Below are 17,055 nucleotides of genomic sequence, written 5' to 3' on the forward strand. Positions count from 1 at the left end.
ATACAGTCTCTTAAAAACTGTGGGGCATTCAAAGCAATTGAAAAGCAGACTTAGTGCTATATTATACAGTTCACTTGAAGAAAAAAGAAAACAAAAAATCAATAGAAACAATGAAGCCATGTGCTGTCAATAAATCTTTGGTTTTCATAAAATAATGAAAATATCAGCAGCTACCCTACTACAAGCAAAAAAACCCCATGCACCACATTCAGACTTTGAACTCAAGTCAATCCACATACACATCCCACTCCAAAATTGGCTTTGACACTTACTGATTAGCCAGTTATTAAAAATGATATAGGAGGGGAAACAAAGGATGATGTTAACATGAGAGACGTCTGTTTCTTCTGCATATCCTGTAAACATTTGCAAGCTGGAACAAGGAATAACCAAAAACCTCACCTAAGAATCTAGTTATGCAGTATTTCTGCCTAAAGCAAGAGAAAGATTTTTTTTTTTTTAAGCTCCATCCAATGACAAACAAGCATTTTTTTTCTTTTTTTCTTTTCTTTTTAATTATTTTTTTTTGCTGCTTGCAGTCAATAAGTGTGTGTCTGTTTTTCAGGACATTAGCAGAGGGAAGGTAACTGCAGGAGGCACTTGGCCGTTCTTCCCCATCCTGAAACAGCCATATCTTTCTTCTGAAAAGCCTCCCACTAGGCTCAGTCAAAGACAATGCAGCTTAACAGGCCTTTGCATTTCCTCCAGCAGGGATTCCCTGGTACAAGATGAACATGGCATTAATGTAACTTTTTTAAAGACAAATAGACATGTATTAAACACAAAGCATTGAACACAGTCTTTCCTAGCACTGCACTGCTCTTATTCACCATTCATTACAATTGCTCCCAGTCTCCTGAGTATATCAGTAATACCCCTAGACAGGCAAGAAACTGTAAACATGAACTAGGTGTACGTGCAACCTCTTCTCAAAGCAGGCCAATTCTTGTTCTCCACACAGTGTGGTAGTAGAAGCAAAAAATCCTGACAATTGGAATGGCGGTAGGAAGAAAAGCTTGGAGAGTTCTCTGTAGGGTCAGGTACCCACAAGCAGAATTTGACAAGGTGAAAAAGCCTTAAGAAATCTGTAAAAAAGCTACAGGAATGACAGCTGCAATTGTAAACATGTAGTTGTTTGTAGAAGGATGGCTTCCTTAAGTACTGACCCTGCAAAGGGATCGAACGCAGCCAGTCAGCTCTGGCAGCGTTTGAAGTCCTGTTGGCGCTTACCTAACAGAGGTGTTTGGGCTGGAAGGCTGGCCTCCCTAAATAGGGCAGGGAGAAGAGCACAACCTTCCAGACAGTGATTCAAAGCTTTGAAGTGGATCACTACACTAAATTACCATCTAGAGGAACCCACCTTTCTCCCCATTAACCAGACAGAAGACCAGGTTATTAACTTGCCTAATGGTTTCATAATCCCTATAAGACAGGAAAACACAGCGCTGCTGCCAAAAGAGCTGCTCTCACCTCTTGCCTTCCCTTGCATAGACAGAATAATTTGGTCACCGTAATGAACTCAATCACAAGCTAATTCCAGCTGAAAACTAATGCACGGAAAAACAGTTCATTATGTTAGAACATGTTCAGTTCCCAATGCAATACCCCACACGAATGCTTGGGCAGACAGTCGGAAAGGAGCAGGTTAAGAGTGCCAGGGCACCTGAAGCAGCAGGGCCAACTTAGAACTCTGAGCAAAGCCCAGCACCAAGACCCTTGTGTCCCAGAAGCTGGGTGGCTACACTGAGCTGTGTCCCTCCACTTTGTGCCATCTACCAGTGACAATGCTTCCTCTCAAGCATCCTGCAACCTTCTGGGTCACGGCCAGTTTGTGGGCACCTTCCTATTCAAGGTCAGCAGCATTTAACTGTGATCAAACCCACACAGTACTACTTTTTTAAATTAGTGGTTAATTGTGAACCAGTTACCTTTTACATACACTTATGTGAAGGTAGCACACTTTCAGCCAGATGTTATCAAAAGTAATCTTTACCTTTCACCATTCTGAACTCCCAAGAGCACAGCCAAGCCATGTCCCTGACATTGATTACCCACAGCTAACATGGTGTAGAATTGGAATCAAAATGCATCCCGTGACATTTCTACAACTACCTCCAGCCTTCCTCACCCCTCCCCTTCTATTTTTTCCCCCCTCTCTTTCTGTAACCTACAAAAGTAATCTTCCTGGACGCTGCTGCTGCCCAGGGATCGTAGCAGAGCTCTTTCAAACATTCATCATGTCCCATGAAATAATTCAAAGCAATAAGTGCCTTCAGTCAGCACTGAACCCTATTTTTCAGTCTGCGAGTAGCACAACTGTGATTTTCTGCAATTACTGAGGATAAAATTAACCAGTTACTTTGGATCAAGAACCCAAGGGAAGACACGTGTAAGACATGAAAATGGAGCAGATATATACAGGGTCTCCCAGCAAGACAGAAGGAAACTCAATTCCGTATCTTTCCTCAGCTGTTTGGAGAACAAGCTCCCTCTTAATCCTTGCACCTGACAGCGGCAAAAGGCCCCAGAATCATGGTTCCCCAGCACTAATAAAGCTAATTCTGCCATAATAAGCTGCAGCCTACAGTGGAGGGGAAAGCATAACACAATAACATCAACTGCTTGAAACTTGCATTGTGAAGAGAAACAACAACAATAATAATAATAATAGAGACCACTGCAGTTACTGACAAAAAATCCCGAACACATTCAGGTCACTTGGGCTAGAACTGACTTTCAGCTTGATGTGGTAAGCCTTAATGAACAAAGCAGTCTGGTGGAAGCCTTGCAGCTTTATTTCTGGAAGTAAGATTTTTCTCCTTGTTTTCCCTTTAGATTTGGAGAACTAAAGTTCTATTGAGAAGGTACTAGGGTCAATTTTAGTAAATATTCTTGTTCTTAAACTTTGTTCCATTCTTCCTTAATTTCTCCTTCCATTCCTAACATACCTTTAATTTTAGTTTTAAATTTTCCCTATTTCTTCCAAAAACTGCTAGTGCAGTCTCACTAGATGACATTAGTTCTATAGTGACCCAGAGAATTCTCTAGTGAAAGCGAGGAAATGCAAATTAAACATTTCTGTATCAACCTGGTTTTTAATGTTTCCCTTTTTAATATATTAAAGGTATTCTATTTTTCTAACCCAACAGCTCATTTCAGAAGGACAAACACACAATTTTATCAGGTGTAAGATAGAGAAAGAGTCACACTTTGAAAGTAGCAGTCACAGAGGAATTCATTTTCACCTGATGCTGGGTCATAAAACTAATCAGTCCCTCCTTTTTACAGTTCCTCATAATAGAACAGTGATGAAGGAGCTCACAAAAGACCACTAGAATACTTGAATGAAATACAACGAACAACAGAAAACTAATTCTGCTAAAAACAGCCTGTAAAATCCATTATGACAAAAAGTCTAATATTGCAGGTAGATACTGGAAAAGGCTAATAGTTTTATCAACAAGTATTTGTGGACATCCCCCCCACCCCCCACCTCCCACATTAATTCAGGCTTTTATTTAGGCTATTAACAAACTGCTAAGATCAAAAAAAAAGTTGTTTCTTCAAAATCAGGCTGACCAGATCAGGATTCTTTGGCCATCTCATGCAGGGCTGCATGATACCAAAACAGCAACACCAGACAGTACCACACCTGAAAAGAGACCAGTGCAACAAGTTTCCTGGCATTCTGGTGACTTCATAATAACGTACAAGTATCTGGATTTTGTTTTCTTCTAAGGCTTCATCTAGATGAACAAGTATCCAAGAATAAACTACCCTTTTATCTTTGCACGAGTACTCATTAATTAGTGATATTTTGCCTGGAGAAGGGAATTTAGGCTTCAAATCAGAGGAGCAGGAAATGCTCATCCCTGGGATGGTAACACGGGTCCTACCCCATGAACAACAGCTGCCCAAGCAGTAACTATTAGTCAGCTCACAAATTACACCCTTCTGCATATAAGGAAAACTAAAAGTCAGCGGTAGTTAACTTAATGTCAGGCTACCAAATGTAGAGGTGTAGTTTACTGTTGTTGCAGCAGGGACAGGAAATTCCAGGAGAGTTTTGAAAACACCCATGGGAGAAGAGTGATGGACAAGACAAACTCCTGGAGCCTAAATCACAGATTGCAGAAAAGTTCATCTGAATTAATGCATGCCTAGAACAAATGTAAACAGAATCAAACCCAGGTGAGCCCTAGACAGGTCCTCATGCTAAAGTTTTAAGCAGTTTAACCCATTTTATACATGTATCTAATTCACTTGGACTCATGTTCCAAATATTCTCATACATAAAGCCCTAAAAGTGGCATTACAATCAACTGTTAAAGCAGAAGAAGCAAAAAGAAAAATCCCACAAAGGTACTTGACCTTGGAGGAAAAGAAACCTTTCCACTAGAAGTAAGGCCTCATTTCCAGACACACTAACTCTGCCAGAGAAGCCATCCCTGCCTGTAAACCGCCTGCTTGTTCCCACCCACATCACCCAAACTATTCCTCACAATAGCACAAGCATTTCTAAGACTGCAGCTAACTGGTCAGGAAACTAATCCAGGCCACGAGTCACCCAGCCAAAAAGATACTTATTTTCATCCAGACCAGGTCTCTGGCGTGCCCAAACACTCAGGCCAGCCAAAAGAAAAGCATGGCAAGAGGGTTTCTTCCAGCACAGGGTAACTTTTAAGTGTCCAGGAAACTACTGCCTCAGCATGGAACACATACCACACTTTAAAACCCCTTAATTTACATTTATGTTCTTGACGCTTCTGCACTTCTGCCTGGACTGATTTGTTCTCTTCATGATGACTACTCTTCATGCAGCTGTTGATGTCAGAACACACTCTGGAACAGAACAGATGAGTCGTACTAGTGAAACTACATAAAAGAGAAAGGGAAGAAAAGGGGGGGAGAAAAAAAAAAGCACTGTTTGAATGTTTCATTCTTGTTTAATGGAAAATGCGTAGTCTTACACGTCTAAGAACAGCATTGATAACTGCTTGAGGACCCCTTCACTTAAATCATAAACAGCACCAAAAGAATATTTTAATCAGCTTTAATGCTTTTCACCAGGAAGAATTAACTCATTTTACAAACTCCTCTCTCTGTCTGTTCTCAAACTCTTTAGTATTTATGGTTCCTACAATCTAAAACTCTGTATGTCTCATGTCAAATTGAGGGTGCAATGTGACATTTTAGATCTGGTTATGCCTACTTCAGATGTCCTTTTTTCCTGCTGTGCTTTGGAATACCAAACCACAACACAAAAGCAGTTTTTATTATTAAAGGGATGTAAACTAGAGCAAATATAACCTGTTACATACTGTTGATGTAGTAACACTATCAATAAAGTAACAAAATCAGCTCTAACAGGCTTCTAGCCTTATTATTGTGAGAAGGAACAACCTCAGCTTATTGAAGGGTTGCAAAGTGTTACCCTAATCAATTAAGGGCTTAAAATATCCACATTTACACAACTAAAATATTTACAACAGCACACTATTTCTCATCTGTAATCCTGTTCAGTCCTCAGTGTGTATATACCCTAGAAACCCTGGGAAGAGTGAGCAACTCCACTGGAGTAATTCTAAAGCGAGGCACATATTGCCGCACTCAGTGATGCAGGCCAAGGAGTGTTGAATTTCACACTAGTTCTACACCCTTTGAATTTAAGTACTTTTCCCCCCCCACCGGTTCTTCTGTCATTTATTTAGTACAAGGTACTCAAGTCTGGGTTCTGGCTTCATTTTTTCCTTGGCAAGTCTATTTTTAATTGTTTAGCAGCTTCACAGAGCACTACTGATAACAAGTTTGTTGGGCTCTGGATGCTCAGGGATGGTAAGCTTTTCTAAAAAGCATTTGGAATCGACCTCCTTTTATTTAACGCTTACTCTGCAAAAATCACCTGTGCTACATGCATTTGCTGACCAGCGAAGGGGATGCTCAGAGGATACATGGGGTGCTAAGGGCACACGAAGACTGCTGACACAAGCTGCATCCTTGCCAGGTTCTGTGCTGGTGAGAGCTTGCGCACAGCGGTGGTTGGCATGTAAAATAGTTACAGGTAGTAGCTGAGTTTTTATTCCTGACTTGTAACTCTGGAGAAGACTGCTATTTCTTAAAGACTGGCAGATTAACACAGAAAAGCCTTAAGAGTGAAGGACTTCTAAATTCAGAAGACATTTGATGCACAACAAACACCTCCTGCCTGGAACTGTATTATCTCAGAAGTTTCTTCACCTGACAAAACACATCAGGACTCTTCAATTGAGCACACCTAAAGGAATGAAAGCATCTTTTTATCTACTGCTACTTCTTAATCCTAACTTGAGTTTTCCTGAAATTTTGCATCAAGAAATAGTTTTCTTTCCATTTTCAAAACCAAATCTTCTGCTTGGCAAATGACTTAACGAGTGGAAGGATCCATTTTGAATAAATATTGCACCCAATCTCCTAGTAGGGCAAAAAAGAAACAAACCAATAATAATTGTATTTCTTTTCCACACTATAAACAACATAAATTCAGGGATACGTGTGGATTACAACCGATGGTACATTAATACAAAGCACAACCATCGCTGCTCTCTTTTCACAAGGTCTATACAGACTCTCTATAAGTAAACAAGCCACTGGAGTTTTCAAGTAAGCAGCTCAGACACTGCTTAAGGAACATCATCTTGCTCATGTACAACATAAGGAGCAAAGCTTCCCAACACTGCATATTTCAAAATTGCAAGGCACAGCTGTCCTGATCCACTCCATGGTAATGTCCCAGGGAGAAGAAAAGCCACTCCTGTCCTCCTTTCCTGGAAGACAGCCTACTTCTGTTACAGTAACCAGCGTATTTTCTGGCATAAAATACCTTGCATAAATTTACATTCCAATCAGATCTTTGACATATGGGAAAGATTTTATAAGCTTGAAGGAAAATAGGGATAAGCTGAAAAATTTAAGTGCTCCACATGTCCATTTTTGAGCTTAGTATGCTGACATACAGTGGAAAGAGCCTATTAGAGGACTGCGAAAACGATGACGTGGCTCTAAAGGACAAGACCTGCAAGAACAGACTGACACCGCTAGCTGTGAGAAGGCCAAGGGAAGATCTTGCTGCTGCCTTCACCTACCTAACAGGAGGGTAAAGAGAAGATGAAACCACACTATCAGAGGTACACAGTGAAAGGACAAGATGCAACAGGCAAGCTGCAATAACGAGAGTGGTCAAATATTGCAGCAGGTTGCTCAGAGATGATGTGGAAACTCCAATCTTACAGCTATTTAAAATATTTGCTAAAAAGAACTCTAAACATCGTCATCTGACTTGAAAGCCAGCCCTGCACTGACCCCAGGATTGAACCAGTGAAGTAAAAGAAGGGCTATACAAAAATCAACATCGGACAAGGCTCCTATATGAACTTCCTACAGACAAGCTGGAAGCAGTGCTGGCAAAGGACTTAATGTATTTTTCCTTTTAATTTGCAGGAGAAAACCCAGGACAATGAGTAAATGCAAATGAATGAAAAAGAAAAATCTGGCTTTAAAGAAACTAGTGTGCTCTTTTCTCTAGAATCTTAACAAGAAGCTATATCTTGAGTGCCAGGAGGTGGCTGAAGAGGCTCCCTGGCTGCCAGCACGTAGACAGTCTGTTTGAAAATGCAGCTCTGGGACATAAATAAATATTAAAACACCGTACTGACCAACAACTGCACTGGATCAAGTACATCTGAAGCAGGGAGAGCCAGACTGATAACAGAGCAAGACATTCGATGCTATCCCCCTTCCTTGAATCTGGTGGAGCTGGAGAAAACATCCCTAAGGATTTGTTTGCACAAGCCACTCAAAGCAGATGTCTGCAAAAACATTACAGATGTCACATCAGGTAAGTCAGACATCTGACTATTTGATAGCTTCCTCCATCATACTGTCATGGAAGCTGCCAAATTATTCTTCATGTAGGTCAAAACACTGGTAGAACAGGGAGAAGATGCAGCTGCTTCAACAGGACAAAACTATTTCCATACACACTACAGGAGCCAAGTGTAAACTGCTCTGGGCTCATATAATGCTCTAGTAGCTCAGAGTAGGTAGGAGTCAACAGTGGTCATTCCTGAGCAGGAAGGAGAGGAATGCATTAATATGGAAGGTAGGCAAGGATTAAGTAATCAATGAGTACCTTTTGAGTATTCAGTATTGCCACAGGAAGCGATAAATCTCTCTTCAAAGATCAGAAATGGCAGTAAGTTATATACTCAGCAGGAATGTTGGGAAACACTAACTTCTTCCATCCTCCAAAAAGAAAAGAAAAGAAAAAAGGTTTTAATGACCTGATAAACTTTGCCTAAAACTACCAGTCTTTAAAAACTTGATTTTTTTCCAACCTGTTATCTGAACACTCCTGAAGTACCTCTAATGGGTTCTCTCACAGTACACAGCGGGAAAGCAAAACTGAAGTTCATATTGCACCTCCACTGTAAACAGCACATAGGAGAAAGCTCCTGTTTTAAAATGTAGTATTGTTACATTTATGTCAAGTGTGTACAACCCAAACCAGGGGGTCATTTTTAATTCAGTAGCATTTCCAGTTTTCATTTTAAATCTCTGGATGTCATAGGTGGTTTCAAGGAAACAGTTTCACAAATCAAATAAAAGGAGGCACAGAAACTACACAAGAAGGTGAAATAATTGGCCAAAAATCACTACTGGTTCCACTGTAGCTAAAAGCTCTTCCAGGAGCCTGTCCAGAGCAACGATGTTTCTTTCAGCATTAAAAAATGGGAGAATTCCCTTGACAGTGATTCTAAACACACAGCAAAGGTTACCATTCTATTTCAAAAGACTAAAAAAAGTTCACAGATATCTAAATGCTGCCATTAGTATTTGTGGTCTCAACTTTTCAGAAAGCCTCTACTTACCCAAAAATATTTTGAGGTGTGATTCCACAAAGGCTCAAATCAAACCCAGAGCTGCAGTTTTTCTACATCCACTTATATTAGTTGCCTCCACTTTTTTTTTTTGGGGGGGAGGGAGTGGGGATGGGAAGGAATGGATGGACACACAGAGGAAGCAAATTCAGCTGACCAAGTCATTACCTGGCAATGCAATTGCCAGAACACGAGTGGAAGGCAATGGGGTCACAACAGTCCCAACACAAGCTAACTCAGTTTTCCAGGGAAACCATGGCTTTCACTTCCCTAAATGCTTTGGAGTTATTCCCAACATAGCAAGACCTGTAAATTCACTTATATAGCCTTTATCAATAGGTTGGGGGGGGAGGGGGATCTTTTTTCTAATGCTAACATTAAAATAATACCCTGCAAAGACAGATCAGTGTCCATCTAGTCCAGTAGCCTGTCTCCAGAAGCTCAAATGGGAAACATTGTGCAGGGAGAACAGTCAGTCATGTCTGTGGTTTACCACCCTCATCCCAACACCCAGCCACAGGATCAGGGATCTGAGCCTTCGGAGCCACTGATCCCCTTCTGAACCTACACTGTCTCCAGGCTCTCTTACCAAAAGAGGTTTTCCATCAGTTGTGGTGGATTTCCCCCATTTCTTCCTTCTACAAGGTACAGGATCACCACAAAACTCACTGCATCTACCTAAAAGTTGGCCTTGTGTGAACTGTAGGAACCACAGAACAGTAATCAGACTGGACATAGACCAAATTTCTGCAACGAGTACAAGTGGCAATAGCAGAGCTGCCCTATTTGCCATCTTAAAAACAGCCAGGAGAAATCAGACTTGCCAAACTCAAGCATCAGGTGCTTTTGTTGAAATCACCATCCAGAGGAGCATGCAGATTATATGCAAGTTAGCTCTGCAGCTGGGATTGTTCTCAAGCTTACATTTCCCCACTTCCCACATTTTTAACATATGCAATACATGAAAAATACTTAAAGCTTTCAGCAATCTCTACCTAGAGATGCTTAGTCCACCATCAGGCTACTCACTAACTTTCTGGAGAGCTCAGAAAGTGTCAAAACGATTGTGTCAAGTCTCCACACATGATGCATTATCATAGCACGTAATTACAAAGCGTTGTTTGCTCCTTCTTCTGCAGCTTCAATCTCTCTAGTTTAATTCCTGATTAATTCAGTATTTTACTCAGCATCCACTTTAAAACGATCACTGCATGTAAAATAATTTCACTCGGTTCATATAAATGCAGTAAATAAAATACAATTAAATAATTTTATAACATATAAAATAAATAACACTTTTACTAAACTGTATTTTCTGAAGTGGATTCCATAAAAGTCACCTTGCTTCACCCTCACTGAGCACTGGGACTGACTGGCAGGACAGCAGCGCTGCTGACAAGGTCCTACAGCTACCTGGGAGGTAACAAGCTGAACATGAGCCAGCAGCAAGGGAGTAACATTTATCCTACAAACAGCTCACTAATACTGTAGCCACAGATAAGGACTTATTTTTTTTGGAGTAAATATATGGGGCTCTATTTTGATACGCCTCCACACCTCCAACATATATCAATACCTGCTTACTTTCTCCTGTTCAGAAGATTTTACTGCCTTGATCATGTTCTAGATTTCTAAGGAAAAGTCCTAAATCTATCTCTGGTCAAAAGATGGAAGGTGGGGAAAGAGGAGCTTCTCCCCATCTTTTTTCTTTCACATGATCACTTCTCATTTGATCACTGAGTCTTATCTCTTATGAACTACAGTTCTCTACATACACTAAACGAAAGTTCAGCACCTTGTAGCTGGCTGAATTTTGACTTTTTTCCACAATCTTGATTCAAAGACATTAAGAAATACACAACTGCTCTTCATATCATAATCCAATGGTTAATCACCTTCACTGTGAAAAACTTTTAATTTAAACTTATATGGCTACAAATTCTCATCGTGTTTGTCTGCAAGATTAAAAAGCTCACTAATATCCAGTACTACCTTGCCAGAGATGCCTGTGGACTAATGAAGTCACCTCTCAGTTTTGTCAAGCAGCTGCACAGTAAACTCTGAACACTTCACTGCATGGCATTACTTCTTAGCTCTCCATCAAACTGGAGATTAATCTCCCTTGCAGACAGTAATTTTGTTTGGCGTTTTTTTTTTTTTTCCCCTAAGTGCTGATGCCAGAACACCACACAATATTTTGGTAATGACTTCAGCCCACCTCACATGGGCAAGAATGTATCTCTACTTATTCCATTAATGCATCTGAAAACTACACTAGCTTCTTTGTCACAGCATCACCTTGGAAACTCACATTTATGCTGTTTAGCCACTCTGACTCCAAAATGCAGCTCAGCCAGTGCTTTCTAGGAGACCACATGCCTTGATTTACATTCAGCTGAATCACCTTGTTCCTCAGTGTACAGCTTCGCATACGGCAGCCTTAGCACACGAATCTGACTGGATCTACTTCACCTGGCAATCACAGTGGCTGCCTTAGTGCTATCTGCCTTTCCATGAACCACAGTTTTATCATGCAAAGATTTAGATCAAAAGACATTGTGCACCAAGAAAATCAGTAATGAAAACAAACTGTGACAAGAAATTACCAGTTTTTGCTGAACATCTGTGGAAACCGTTCAGTCTTGTACACACCCAGACTATTCCTGAGGTATCCTGAACTGAATGGCACTTACTGGTATTCAGTATTAATTTTTATATTCTGTAAGGCCCTCAATATATACAGATACCTTTAACAAAGTCAAATAATACATTTAATGAGCTATTATTTCATTCAAGCTTTATTTACTAGGATTAATTACATACTTTTTTTCCTCTCCTTGTTAACTAAAACCTGTACTAAGAACAAATGGGAAAGCTGGTAGTACATGTAAACTATATACGTATTAACATCATGCAGTGCCGATCAAATACCTCAGGTGGCTCAGGTAGCTCTGCGCAGCACAACATTATGAACTGCCAGTCATCCACTCCATCTCCTTTTAACACACCAGCACCTTTCCAACCTCCTGGAATTTCCCTAGTGTTCCAAAGTGCATCAACTACACAACAGTCCTTCCAATAGTACAGCTAGGGATAGTCCAGTGTTAGAAGTGGAAAAAAATACATTGGTCAAGGCAGACGCCTCACTCACCTCCCCAGTGTACTTTCGTGGTGGGTTTTCTGGGGTATTTTTTTGTTTATGTTTTGTCTTGTGTTTGTGTTTTGTTTTTTTTTTACCTTTTTACCTTAAAAAAATAGAGAAATTTCAGAAGCTTTCAGAATAGCAACTTAATTCTAAACATCTGAAAGAGGGGGTAAGGGTTACTTTGACATCCCAGTTAAGGCAAGTAATATTATTTCTACAATTGGACCAAGTTACTTTCTCCTCTACAGACAGCTACTTTACCTGCTGATGTATGAGACACATACAAGCTTCTAATCATGATGCATATTAATACAGACAAAGGTATATTTCATGCTCCAAACAATCTGTGATGATTTGGCTTCTGTTTTGTTAGAATTTGACAAGTACAATGATGTCAACAGAAACTGTTAGATTCTGGGGAAAAAAGAAGAGAGGTAAAATAAGATTTTCAGTATAAGCTGAACTTAGTTCACAGTGTCTTTACATTTGAGTAAAGCTTTTCAGTGAAACCCATGAAGCTCTAGAAACTTCACAAGTTTGTTGCTATGACAGAAAAATAAGATTATGCCAATAGCTGACTGACAAAATATGTATCTGGCCATATCACCTGAACTAGAGGGTGCAAAGAAAATACCCTGCAGCACAGCTTGCTGCCCTGCTATCAGTACAGCGACCTGGTCGCTGCACTGCTTGTAAATGCTTTTCAACATACCTGGCCTTGCCTCTCCATATCAGCTCCATACAGCAAACCAAAATCCTCAGGTAGCTGACAGTAAAACATGGGAAGGCTGGAACTGAAGGATCTCTAAAAACAAACCTTTACCTTGCAACTGTAAAGTCTATGACTCTCAACTTCATCTGTAGGGACAGTTAAAGAACAATTCTTCAGGAATTCTTCATTCTATCCCAGATCTCCTCTAAGTAACGTTAACTGCACAGTTCTCGAGAGCTGTCTCTACTACTTCTGTATTTCACCTGTTAAGAACCATATTGAAAAGACATTAAGACTTGATAGTTTTCAAGTCTTTGTAATACTAAATGAGGGGAACTTCACCTTAAGTTTAATTTATATTAGATGCTAAAATTGAACTGCTTAGTGTACAGTTACCTGAATGTTCACACAACCTGAAAAATAAAACTTCCTATCCACCTGACATTTATTCTACTCTTCAAGGTTATTTTTGTTTATCAGAAAACAGCGAGATCACTTGGCCAAGCAGCTACTACTTAGTTGTCAAAATATGCCTAGAATAAGTATATCTCATTTAACTCCCAAAGCATGATGTATTATTGGAAAGAATCAGGACAGAAGCAGAACAGAGCGTTTTAAATTAAATTCAAATATCCTGCAGTAAAAAAATAAAAATAAAAATAAAAATCTTAAGTTACAGTCAGTATAGGACAAAGATTCTTCCTAAGTTTCAGCAAAAAATGTAAAAAAATGAAGGCATGTTCTGAACCACTTTTATGAGCAGTAAATATACCCTTTGAACAACGAAAAAGGAAGTTTACTGAATCTGTGCTTGTCTCTAAGACCACGTAGCACTGCAGAGCAGTAGAGCTTGATATTGTATTGACATTTCAAGGTTTTGTACAACAGAGACTGAACTGGGCATCTGAACTAGAGCCAAATGGATGAACAGTGGTTTAAAGTTAAGCAAACAAATCAGTGCAGTTCAGTAAGTTAACACAAACAAAACAGCGACCCAGTTAAGGCTTTGGTTTCTCTCAGCTCCACTGTGAAAGCTGAACACCAGAAGTTCAGTCAGCGTGTGCCTTCACGTGTACAGGTAGCAGCCGTGGCTGTTCCTTGTTACAGGTATTTCTAGAGCACGTACAAGCACAGAAAGAAGCAATATTTGTGATCCTAATGCTCAAGCATTCCCACTCTGGTAAAGAAGAGGTAAGAGAAGCAAGAGCTGCCAGAATGAGTAAATCAGGGAGTTTTTATGCAGATAATCCATCTGAAATAGCTGGCATATGAGAAAACTGTTTAGACAGAGCAGAAGAGCTCTCAAGAGGTCAGAGCTCAACAGTGCTCACTGTTGCAAGTGATGAGGCATCTGCCAAACTAGGAGGGATAAGGGCAAGGAACAGGCTGGCTCTTCTCAAAGAGCAGACGAGCCTCACTGTGCCCAACAACTGACTTCTAAAAACCTCCTTTAGAAAAGCAGTTCTTGGACATGAAGTACTAAGGGGAAGAGATGAAATTAAGTTCTGGAATAGGTTCTATACAGAAATTCTTAAGTTAGTAATCATATATTATTCTACTTTTTGGGTAAATGCTGAATACACACAATAATAATGTGAGTCAGCTTCTGGTATTTTCAAGACAACAGCAATGGTCTCAGGCAGGTGTCAACCTGCAGTCACAAGAGCTGGTAACGATCCACACAAATTAGCTACAGTTCATATTCCAGATACAGCCTGCTAATGCGAAAAGCAGTTCTTGAAATAGCTCCTTCCCTCAGTAACGCTGCAGACACAAGCTGCCAGCAACCTTAACGCTGTAGTGACAGCTCCCCCAGCTCTGTCCAAACTGGACAACACCTGCTGTATTATTTCAGCTGCAGGGTCACTTGAAGCTATAGGAACTAAAATTTTGCACCTTTTGCTAGACATTAACCCTCAAAAATATCCCATGAAGTTTCAAGAGTGTTTATGAAGCCATTCTGTACATCCCAATACCTTTCATGTATACTACAAGTACAGGGGACATTCAAATTGAGCTAGCCCTATATAACCAAAAAAGCAAAACTGAAGTTCAGAAAAAGAAATCAACCTAAAAAAAAAAAAAAAAATTAAAAAAAATGAAGCATTGCTTTGCCTTTATGCTCAAATTACTCCTTTCTTCAGTCCTACTGATGTCTTCCCTAGTAAAGCAAAATGCTAGGTATAGCTTAAGTAACAACTACAGCTTGAATACAATATGGAGCTATTTCTTATACCCAACAGACTGCTGCAAATTCAACAGGCTCTGCAAAAGCAGAATAAACTGGAGAACTTGAAAAATATTTACATGCTTCCTGCATTGAAACAAAAAATGTATATAATGGAAGCGGTAAACAGTATTTCAGATACTTCTAATAACACCTCTGGAGTTTATTACCAGGATTCAGTATCTGGCAAGACGTGAGGAACAGCCACGCATTTATTTAAGGGGGAAAAGACTGGGGAAGAAAAAGGAAGTCACAAACAGGAAAGCGAGCTCGTTCTCAGCAGTAGGCAAGTCCTGAGGATTACACGGACCAGAAAAGGATGCATACAACGTGCCAAAACCCCTGTAACGAAGGCGTTTCACGAAACTAAGGCAAGGCCAAATCAGACACCGTACAAACACATTTACCGGAGAAATTTCACGTTGATGTAGAGAACAAAACGCAAACTGTTTGGACACGGAGCATGTGCGATTTCCTCCTCTGCATCACAGAAAGAATCGGGCTTTGTGCTTTCCCCTCACCCTGCCCCTCACTCCCGCCGAATAAACCCAGGCTAGAGAGGGAATAAACCCGCGGTTTGGGATGAGCTTTGAGGCCCATCCCCGAGCAAGCGCCGGGCTGCGGAGAGCGGCCGCCCCGCACCGCGCCCCGGCGGGCCCGCAGCCCAGGCCGAGTCCAAACAAGTGACACAACTTGTCGCCGGGTCGGTGGCGGCCCCAGTGGAGGGGAAGGGCTGGGGAGAGGGGCGGTGCGGGGGGACGCCCGCGGTCCCCGCCGTCCGCCGCGCTGAGCGAGGCGGGGGGTGCGGGGGGGGGGGTTGGCGGCCGGGCAGCGCGGCGAGAGCGGGCGCCCCCCAGCCGTGCCCGCGTCCCGGTGCTGCATGGCGCTGCTCAGCCTGCCTTGCAGAGGGAGCTCGAGTCCCGCTCTGCGCCTCGCAGCGCCTCTCACTCCGCAGCACACGCCAGCGCAGCGAGGCGGCGGCCGGCAGGAGCGGGACACGCAGCCGCCGCCGCCGCCCCGCGGGCGGGAGCCGAGCGGACGGCGAGGGAAGCCGCGGGTGCGGGGCGCCGGGCCGAGCCCCGCTGAGGTTCGCGCGGAGACGGCGGGAGGGCGGAGGGGGTGGCGGGGTGGGGGAAGCGGCGGGTGGGGAGCGGAGCGGGCCCGGCGGGGCGGGGAGGGCGGGGGAGGGGAGGAGGAAGGGACGGGAGGGGAAGGGAAGGGGGGGGGGGGGTGCCGGCCGCTCGCGTGGCGGGGAGGAGGGGGCGGTAATCAGCCCCGGTGGCGCGGCGGAGGAGACAAAGGAAAAGAAAATGGAGTCGGGCCCAGCCGGTCGGCGGCGGCCCGGGCGGGGACGGTGGGAAGGGAGGCCCGGGCGGGCCCGCAGCCCAGCGCCGCGCTGTGGGGAATGGCGGCGGTGGCAGGCCAGGCGCCGGCCGCGCTGGGGACGATAGAGGGAGACAAAGCCCCCTGCTTCCCCGGCGGCGGCCGCTGCGGGGCCCCAGCCGAACCGGAGCCCCATCGTGACACCTAGAGGCCGGAGAAAGCGACTGCAAACCCCCCGCCGCCGCTTACCTGTGCCCGCACCCCGCCGAGCTCGCTCCGGCCGCCGGGCCCCGCCGCCGCCCCGCGCCGCCCACGGGCCCCGCGGAGCCGCCGCGCCGCGCCCCGCCCGCCCCGCCGCGGCCGCCGCTAGCGCCCAGCACCAGCTCGCGGTTTAATCGCTCCACAGTCGCTTCGGACACAAAATGGCGGCGGGCGGGCGGAATGCGCGTGCGCCAGCGCGGCTGCCGCGGCCGCGGCCGGAGCGGGGAGGGCTGGGGGGGAGGGACGGCCGGGCGCGCGGGGAAGCGGCCGCGCGGGGCAGGCTGGGAGCGGCGGGCGGGGCGAGGGCGCGGATCGCGCGCCAACTTCAAACGCCGGGCCGCGGCGTCGGCCGGCGCGCGCGCTCGTGCGTGCGTTGCGTCCGTGCGTCACGCAGCACTGGGGGCGTGGCCGGCGGGGTGAGGTGGGGCCGGTACCGCGGCCGGGCCGGCCCCTTCCCGCGGCCCTCGGGGAG

At 43.6% G+C, this 17,055-nt stretch overlaps 1 protein-coding gene across 15 annotated transcripts in view; it reads right to left on the minus strand.

The window, feature by feature from the left end:
* CTCF (CCCTC-binding factor) overlaps window positions 1–16,666 on the minus strand; it is a 33,360-nt gene extending 16,694 nt beyond the window's left edge. For 2 of the 15 annotated variants that reach the window (XM_080352053.1, XM_080352039.1), the window contains exons 1-5: window positions 16,572–16,588; window positions 12,884–13,035; window positions 12,322–12,474; window positions 8,168–8,280; window positions 4,748–4,875 (exon numbers count right to left, since the gene is read on the minus strand). In XM_080352053.1, coding sequence (XP_080208179.1) covers window positions 4,748–4,801 — 54 coding nt within the window. In that variant the 5' untranslated portion in view covers window positions 4,802–4,875; window positions 8,168–8,280; window positions 12,322–12,474; window positions 12,884–13,035; window positions 16,572–16,588. Of the gene's footprint in view, window positions 1–4,722; window positions 4,876–8,167; window positions 8,281–9,504; window positions 9,518–12,321; window positions 12,475–12,772; window positions 12,835–12,883; window positions 13,036–15,406; window positions 15,480–16,571 lie in introns of those variants that run through there. The other 13 variants (XM_080352041.1, XM_080352040.1, XM_080352051.1 and 10 more) reach the window with 12 other exon arrangements.
* Window positions 16,667–17,055: the final 389 nt, after the last annotated feature.

Source organism: Nesoenas mayeri, assembly GCF_963082525.1.
Source record: "Nesoenas mayeri genome assembly, chromosome: 12".
In the NCBI taxonomy this organism is placed as follows: domain Eukaryota; kingdom Metazoa; phylum Chordata; class Aves; order Columbiformes; family Columbidae; genus Nesoenas; species Nesoenas mayeri.